The sequence below is a fragment of the Xenopus laevis genome, chromosome 8L, assembly GCF_017654675.1.
Source record: "Xenopus laevis strain J_2021 chromosome 8L, Xenopus_laevis_v10.1, whole genome shotgun sequence".
NCBI lineage: Eukaryota > Metazoa > Chordata > Amphibia > Anura > Pipidae > Xenopus > Xenopus laevis.
Genome location: NC_054385.1, coordinates 122,879,170 through 122,887,752, shown reverse-complemented (window position 1 = coordinate 122,887,752; position 8,583 = coordinate 122,879,170). Strand labels below are relative to the sequence as shown.

General features: G+C 39.9%; 1 protein-coding gene across 1 annotated transcript in view; it reads right to left on the bottom strand.

Annotated features, from left to right (window-relative positions):
• LOC108699390 (leucine-rich repeat-containing protein 71) overlaps nucleotides 1-6,843 on the bottom strand; it is a 33,318-nt gene extending 26,475 nt beyond the window's left edge. The window contains exons 1-4 of the mRNA XM_018231427.2: nucleotides 6,775-6,843; nucleotides 3,862-3,956; nucleotides 2,827-2,862; nucleotides 231-371 (exon numbers count right to left, since the gene is read on the bottom strand). Of these exons, the coding sequence (XP_018086916.1) occupies nucleotides 231-371; nucleotides 2,827-2,862; nucleotides 3,862-3,937 (253 nt within the window). The 5' untranslated portion in view covers nucleotides 3,938-3,956; nucleotides 6,775-6,843. The remainder of the gene's footprint in view (nucleotides 1-230; nucleotides 372-2,826; nucleotides 2,863-3,861; nucleotides 3,957-6,774) is intronic.
• Nucleotides 6,844-8,583: the final 1,740 nt, after the last annotated feature.

The window sequence follows — 8,583 nt, the reverse complement described above, 5'->3', positions numbered from 1 at the left end:
TCTGGATAACGTATATGTATATGGGTAGCACAAGATAAAGAGGGATGTGCCAAATCCATGATTAGGTTTAGGATACAGAAAAACCCATACACTATTTTCAGGACTCTCATTAGGCTAAATTATACATTTTCACCTAAAAATCAAAAGTTCTGGAGAAATGAATGTGAAAATGAATGTACTGCAGAGTATGATGGTGCCATGTAAACAATAATAATAATAATAAATCTCACCTAGAGTGGTTTTGTCGGATGTTGGAGTAACAGCAGATCGGTGACCCGTTGTAATTCTGGGGATCTCGTTCTCGTTGAAACCTGCTCGACTGCACAGCTCAGTAAAGTCCTGCTCCAGGAAGCCTGTGCATTGGTAATCTTCTGGCAAATGACAATAGCTCAATGTGAGGTACAACTCTAATGCTGGCCATAGACACACAGATCCTATCGTACGAATCGAGGATTCGTACGATTTCCGGATCGTGTGTGGAGTGCGCCGACATCTTTCATCTGGCGGAGATCGGTCGTTTGGTTGATTGGTCAGGTTTGATTTTGACCCGACCGATCCCGTCGGAGCCCATTGCGCATCGTAATCGGATTGTTCGGCCATACGGCCGAACAATCTGATTACCCCCGATATAGCCATGCTCGTTAATGGCATATCGGAGAAAGATACGCTCTTTTGGCGATGTTGCCAAACGAGCGGATCTTTGCGTCTATGGCCACCTTAAAGCACACACTGGGGTTGAATTCATTCCAGCTAACTGATTCTTTGAGACACACACAAAAGAAAGGTTCTAATCCTCTAGTTCTAAGGACAGATGATGGCAGTGCTGCCTATTGTGCAGAGTGAGTAGTGAGTGAGTAGTGAGTGAGCCAGTGAGTAGATTTAGCTATGAAGCAATATGGCAGTTGCAAACACACATACTTATTGGCTCAAGACAGTTGGCAGTATAGCTGTCCTACTAGGAAGAGGAGACACCTACAGGGTAAGATGTTTAAAGGGACACACACACTCACTGCTGGGAGTTGCAGGGAGTTTCCCACATCACAAAGGTATCTGGCAGCAAGGCACTAGACATTGTCCAGAAGAATCTAGTGACTCTAGAAACTGACCCTATACTAAAACAAATCCTTAAAAGAGGACACAAATTTATCCCTAGGAGAACAGAAACCTTAGGGAATACATTTACACCCAGTTTTATTAAATTTCAAGAACAAAAAAGTACATGGTTACAAACTAAAGGTTATTTTCAGTGTGGTGCGAGTAGATGTATTATATGCAAATTTCTAAAGAAAACATCAGTTTTTACTTCCCCCACCACAAATAAAATTTATAATATACAACACTACATTAATTGTAATACTAAGAATGTAATTTATTTATTAACATGCACTAGATGCCAAAAACAATATGTCGGTCAAACTGGCCGCAAACTGAAAGATAGGATTAGAGAACATATACTCAATATTTCAAAAGAAACATGTGTAACTCCTGTAGCAAAACATTTTGCGGATTGCAATAACAGACGTTTGTCTTTTTTAAATGTAACAGCCATAGATAAAATTGTTCCAAATCTTCGAAGAGGAAGTAGAACTCCATATCTTCTGAAAAAAGAAGCTAAATGGATTTTTCACCTAGCAACCAGACAACCAATGGGGTTAAATTTTTAATTTGATATCTCTTGCCTTATCTAATGAAACTATATATATATATATATATATATATATATATATATATATATATATATATATATATATATATATATATATATATATTTATTTATATATATTTATGTATTGTATTTATTTATTTATATATTTATATACTCATATTGATCATATTTATACAAAGTGATTTCCTATTGGCTCCCTTTCCTTTAAATACTTTGTTTGTACCTAAAGAAAATTAGCCTATGATTAAGTGTCCCTGGGTGACATGAAACGCATAAGGCTTTATCCTTTTAGATATAATGTAAAATAAAGAAATATATTTTTTTTATACTCAATTTTTGGCTCTTGGATTCTTCTATTTGTTCGATCGATGTTCCGGAGTGGTACCTGCCTGTCATTGAATTGCCGTAAAGTTTCAGCTTGTCAATAGCAGCAATGATCCAGGACTTCAAACTTGTCACAGGGGGTCACCATCTTGGAAAGTGTCTGTGACACTCACATGCTCAGTGGGCTCTGATTGGCTGTTGAGAAGCTAAGCTTAGGGCTCGTCACTAATTATCCAGCAGAAAATGAGCTTCCCTGGCTGTAATATAAGCTGATGATACAGGTTTGCTGATTATTAAATTCTGATGCTAATTGCACTGGTTTCTGTGCTGCCATGTAGTAATTATCTGTATTAATTACTAATCAGCCTTATATTGTGACATTTCTATTCTATGTGTACTGTATATTGTGAGTGGGTCCCTAAGCTCAGTAAGTGACAGCAGCACAGAGCATGTGCAGTGAATCAGCAGAAAAGAAGATGGGGAGCTACTGGGGCATCTTTGGAGACACAGATCTTTACTGCTAAAGGGCTGTGGTTGCCTTGGGCTGGTACAGAAGCACAAAAAATCATGTATAACATTTCTAGCTACTTCTTTAGTTTAACTTTCCTTGTCCTTTAAAGGGGAGGGCATTACATATATATTGATAATGGGGAAGTGCAGGAGACCTCTTGTCTTTGTCTATATCGACTAATTTGCTGTGCCATAAAATGAGATTTTGCATGACAGACAGAAGGAAAGCAAATGGCTGAAAAAGAGACTGCTTCTATATTTATATATTCCTTGCATCCCAGCATAACTGGCATAACTAGCTTGTGTATCTGATTCTTTATACTTACCAACTGTCAGTGATGCCCTTTCCACAGAAGCATGGGCTAAAATACAAATAGTAAACAATATGCATCACTAGAGATCACTGGAATAGTTGTAAGACCAATAACAACTTAGAACAGACATGTAAATAAATAAATGTTAAAGGGGTTGTTCACCTTTGAGTTAACTTTTAGTATGACGTAGAGAGTGATATTCTGAGACAATTTGTAATTGGTTTTCATTTTTTATTATTTGTGGTTTTGAGTTATTTAGCTTTTTATTCAGCAGCTCTCCAGTTTGCACTTTCAGCCATCTGGTTGCTAGGGTCCAAATTACCCTAGCAACCACGCACTGAAATGAAAAAGAGATTGAAATATGAATAGGAGAGGCCTGAACAGAACGTTGAATAATAACAATACATTTGTAACCTTACAGAGCATTTGTTTTTAGATGGGGTCAGTGACCCCCATTGGAAAACTGAAAAGTCGGAAGGGAAAGAATTAAATAATGAAGACCAATTGAAAAGTTGCTTAGAATTGGACATACCAAAAGGTAATTTAAAGGTGAACCACTTTTTTGACTATAATTATCAATCTTCATTGTTGGAAAATGAAATGCCTTTTAAAATCTCTGGCACCCTCAGTTTTACTATACCTCCCACTATTTTGAAAATAGCGGCAGACATTTGACCACGCCCATTTTATGGCAACACCCCCTAATTACCATGTCCATTTTACAAAATTTGGACGGTTATGAAAGTTTGAAAACATTTCTGTGGTTTTTATGTGTTGTTACAGTTTTACTAATGAAGGTGAATTGCCCTTTAAAGATGCAAGTCACAGTTTCCCCTGCTTATCTTAAATTGCTACAAATGTATATAAGTGCAGCTACCACATATTCTGGGCTCTCTGCCAAAAGCCTCTTATTTAATTAAGTTTTACAAACTTTGTATCCTTTTCTGGCTGTTCAAAGTGAAAGTCGGGACATTTCAGTAACAATCCAGGGCTGCGGGTTGAGCTGTCAAAATCGGGAGAAAGGTGATAACAAGGTAGTGGTTTTACCTGAATTTCTGGATTCGTCGTCAATGTTCCCCGCTCCTACTTTGTCTTTTTGCACTTTCTCTGTCTTTTTACCCATAGTCACTCTTTTAATTATTCTGAAAATTAGAATTATTGAATTAGAAAACTGTGAGTAATACAAGTGCCTTGTAACACAGTAACATAGTAAGTTAGGTTGAAAAAAGCCACACGTACATCAAGTTCAGCCTTTTAACTTTTTTTTAACCTGCCTAACTGCCAGTTGATCCAGAGGAAGGGAAAAAACCCATCTGAAGCCTCTCCAATTTGTCTCAGTGCTGGAGTTCACATTGAGAGGCAGTGGGTATTGACATCCCAAGCCCATTATATACAGTGAGAGGCAGTGATATCTAGAGCACATTATATACAGTGAGAGCTACTGGGCAAATTAGCCCCAAGCACTACTAAGAATTAGGTTGTTGGCACAGGGTGTCCATTAAGACAGTTCTGTCCTTCTTTCCCTCATTTGTAGAAATAACAGGGACTTAGAAGTTTACATAAAACGGTGCCCTTCTTATAATGATCTGGAAGGTACCAAAGGATCTCCCAGTGGGCCTTCATCAAAGACAATGCCCATCAACCAATGGCGTAACTCAGGGGTGCCCAAAGGGTAGATGGGGATCTACCAGTAGACCTTTAGCTGGTGATCAGTAGATCTTAAAGAAGGAAAGGCTTTGTGAACTTGGGGTTGCCAAATGTTAGGCACCCCCAAGTGATTGTATTGACTTACTTGAAACCCTGGGCCGGTGCTCCTATCAGCAGAAAACTGCACCGACCCGGGGTTATACCAGTGAGCACCACAGAGCTATCCTCTTCCATCTTCTTCTTTTTTCAAATTTCCCGGGGCAGACGCATGCGCTGTACGAAATAGCCAACTTTTTAGTTAAAGTTCGGCTTTTCATTCTACTGCGCATGCACAGCCGAGGAAAGAAGGAGGAAGGAGTGGTGCTCACTGGTATAACCCCGGGCCGGTGCAGTTTTCTGCTGATAGGAGCACCAGCCCGGTAGTGATGTGCGGGCCGACCCGAAACCCGCAGGTGGGTTTGGGTCGACCTCGCACTGCTCCTCGCGGGTGGCGGGCGGGTGCGGGTTGAGCTCTTCTCCTTCTTCTGCTCTCCCCACCCGCCACCTTCAAATGCCGGCATCCAACTTCCGGGTTCTGGTTTTATAGTCTCGCGTCTGCTCGCCCTGCCCCTTTTGTGACGTCATTGTGACGTCATCAGCGAGGCGGGTCGGCGCAGGTCTATAAATGGACCCCGGAAGCACGGGTGCAAGCGGGCGCGGGCTGCAGCAGGACAGGTTAAGGTCGGGTGTGGGTCGGGAAAACCCTGACCCGCAAATCACTACAGCCCGGGGTTTCAGGTAAATCAATACAATCACTTAGGGGTGCCTAACATTTGGCACCCCCAAGTGCACAAAGCCTTTCCTTCTCTTTAAGACACTGTCAACAAACAAATCAACTATATCACCTTCCTATTTCATGCTTTTCATTCAGATATTTATTATATTAAGTTTACGTAAGAATTAGAGGTTTGTTAAATATAGCAATATACATTTTCCCATAAATAAGAATTAGATGTTTGTTAAATATACATTATCCCATAGATCAATATTTAAATAATATTTTCCATGGAACAGAATGCTAACAATGTTTTTATGGATGTAGATCATAATGGGACAACATCACTAAAACGTCGACCTCACATTAGTAAACTCCTGGCATAACTAGATATTATTGGGCCCGAAGCAAATCATTTTTTAGGCCCCTAAAATGTCTAGAGGTTCTACCAATATTTATTGAAACTAGGATGCACCGAATCCACTATTTTTGAACCCCCGAATCCTTTGCAAAAGATTTGGCAGAATACCGAAAGTTGAAAACATTTTTTACTTCCTTGTTTTGTAACAAAAAGTCACACGATTTCCCTTTCTGTCCCTAATTTGCATATGCAAATTAGGATTCAGATTCGGTTCAGCCAGGCAGAAGAATTCGGCCGAATCCGAATCCTGCTGAAAAAGGCCGAATCCCGAACCGAATCCTGGATTCTGTGCATCCCTAATTGAAACTGTATATGACTTAGGGTCTCATGGGGCCCCTATACCTCCTGGGCGCCCCTGCAGCCACAGGGTCTGATTCCTCTCTGTAGTTATGCCCCTGCCACCCTAAATAACACCAGTAGTATTTATCTCAGGTTCTCTGGAGTCCCAGCACCATATTGACATTTAAAAGGAAACAAATAAATAATATAAACAAAATAAAACAAAAAGACGAAGCATCGGAATAATTACTCTTATTTACCTATAAAAATTAACTAGATTTGTGCCACAATACCACATTTATTCAACAAATTCTGCTCAGGGATAGAGGTAGATATATTGGGCCCAGGTGTCACAGAAGACGGGGTCGGGGACCCCCCAATCAAAGCAGAATGATTTAGGGGCATTTTGAAACCCACTGGCTGTTATTTATTCTACAGTAACAATTGTTACACAATGAAATATCTCCATAATTATGTGATTATATCCACCTCCCCCCAAGGGTCCCAGTGACATTGATTATATTTATTAATTATTATTAACAAGTATTTCTAATGAAATCACATATTCTGCGCTTATAAACACACCATAAAACATATAAAAATAAAAAAAAGCTAAAGCAGGCCATGCCCAAAGGAGCTTACGCCCCCTGTTAGTAAATAGAGTAGTTATGGCGTCACTTAGATTGTCAGCTCTGCAGACTATAGGACAGAGACCGCCTGCTGCCTGATGAGTCTTATAACAAGTGCCACTGAATCTGTTACTATATGTTTCCTGCTATTCCTTGACTGTATAAATAGGATTTATTCTGAAACTATACCGCACACACATTAACCCTATACAATAGCTATACATACGTACGCGTACAGCAGCCTCAGCGTCCCGTTTCCATAGTAACCGAACGTAGACGTATAACTTCTACAGGGCCAGTCAGCGGCAGCCAATTATCGCTTGGCGAGGGCGGGACTAAACTGAGGCACCAATGGGAAGGGCGGATGTACGTAAGCGCTTTAACTACCTCGAAAAGACGTGAGTGTGAGCGGGAGTAAGAGCGGCGCTGTGGAGTATTGAAGAAACGTGATTGTGAAACTGCGATGAACGCGTGTATAGAGCGTGTAAAGACTTGCTATCCTTGTTTGTGCTGAGCCAGAAGTTATTTTGCAAGAAAAACTAACGGTAATATCATCGCTGCTGCTCCGAGCAATAGTCTGTGGCATCACCTTGCGATATACAAGCGCACCGCTAGGGGTCGCACCGGGAAATACTATTAGAAAATACAGCAGCCGCTCTTAAAGGGGCGGTTCACCTTAATTACATTCTTATGTGTTATAGAGGCTAATTCTTACCATCCATTCAACTGGCCCTCATTTTTTTAAAATATATATTTTTTAATTATGTGCCTTGTTCCTCTTTACTCTTTCCAGCTTTCAAATGGGGGTCACTGACCCCATCTATAAAATATGCTCTGTAAGGTTACAAATATATTGTTATTGGTACTTTTTATTACTCATTTCTATTCAGGCCTCTCCTATTCATATCCCAGTCTCTTATTCAGATCAATACATGGTTGTTAGTGGAATTTGTACCCTAGCAACCAGATTGCTGAAATTGCAAACTGAAGAGCTGCTGAATAAAAAGCTAAATAACCACAAATAAAAAAATGAAAACCAGTTGCAAATAGACTCGGTATATCACTCTCTACATCATATGTATTTAATTTACATTAATTTAAAGGTTTAACCCCGTTAAAACTTGAACAGACAAGGCTAGGAGTCGGACTTTGTTTTAGAATGTCTCCCAGACACAAACACTTTAGTACACACCAGCCTAACACTGTACATTATAAGAGAAACAGCATGGCAGCTCCAGCTTCTATGTATTAATACAAATATACAAGGAAGGTAGAATTTCTGTTCCAGTGTTTATCCAGGTATAGGATCCATTATCCGGTAACTCGCTATCCAGAAAGCTCAGAATTACAGCTCCCATAGACTCATTTTTAATCAAATAATACTCATTTAAAAAAAACAATTTCCTTTTTCTCTGTAATAAAAATACACAGCTACTAAAATCTGCTTGAAATCATATTGATGGTAAAATAATCCTATTGGGTTTATCGTTGAAATTATTTTAGTAGATTTAAGGTATGGAGATCCAAATTACAGAAAGACCCCTTATCCATAAACCCCCCAGGTCCTGAGCATTCTGGATTAGGGATGCACCGAATCCACTTTTTTGGATTCAGCCAAACCCCCGAATCCTTCGTGAAAGATTCGGCCGAATACCGAACCCGAACATATGCAAATTAGGGGTGGGAAGGGGAAAACATTTTTTACTTCCTTGTTTTGTGACAAAAGGTCACGCAATTTTGCTCCCGTCCCTAATTTACATATACAACGTAGGATTCGGCCGGGCAGAATGATTCGGCCGAATCCTGCTGAAAAAGGCCAAATCCCGAACCGAATCCTGGATTCGGTGCATCCCTATTCTGGATATCAGGTCCCATATCTGTGTTTAAAGTTTATTTGCATTAGGAAAATCTATGCTAAGTAGGTAAAAAGGTTTCACCTCCAGCTACACAATTATTCAGATTGTACCAGGAATGTGTAACCTGCAGCTGTTGTTGTACTACAATTCCCAGCTTCCCCCAAGGGACAAAGAAATATCATA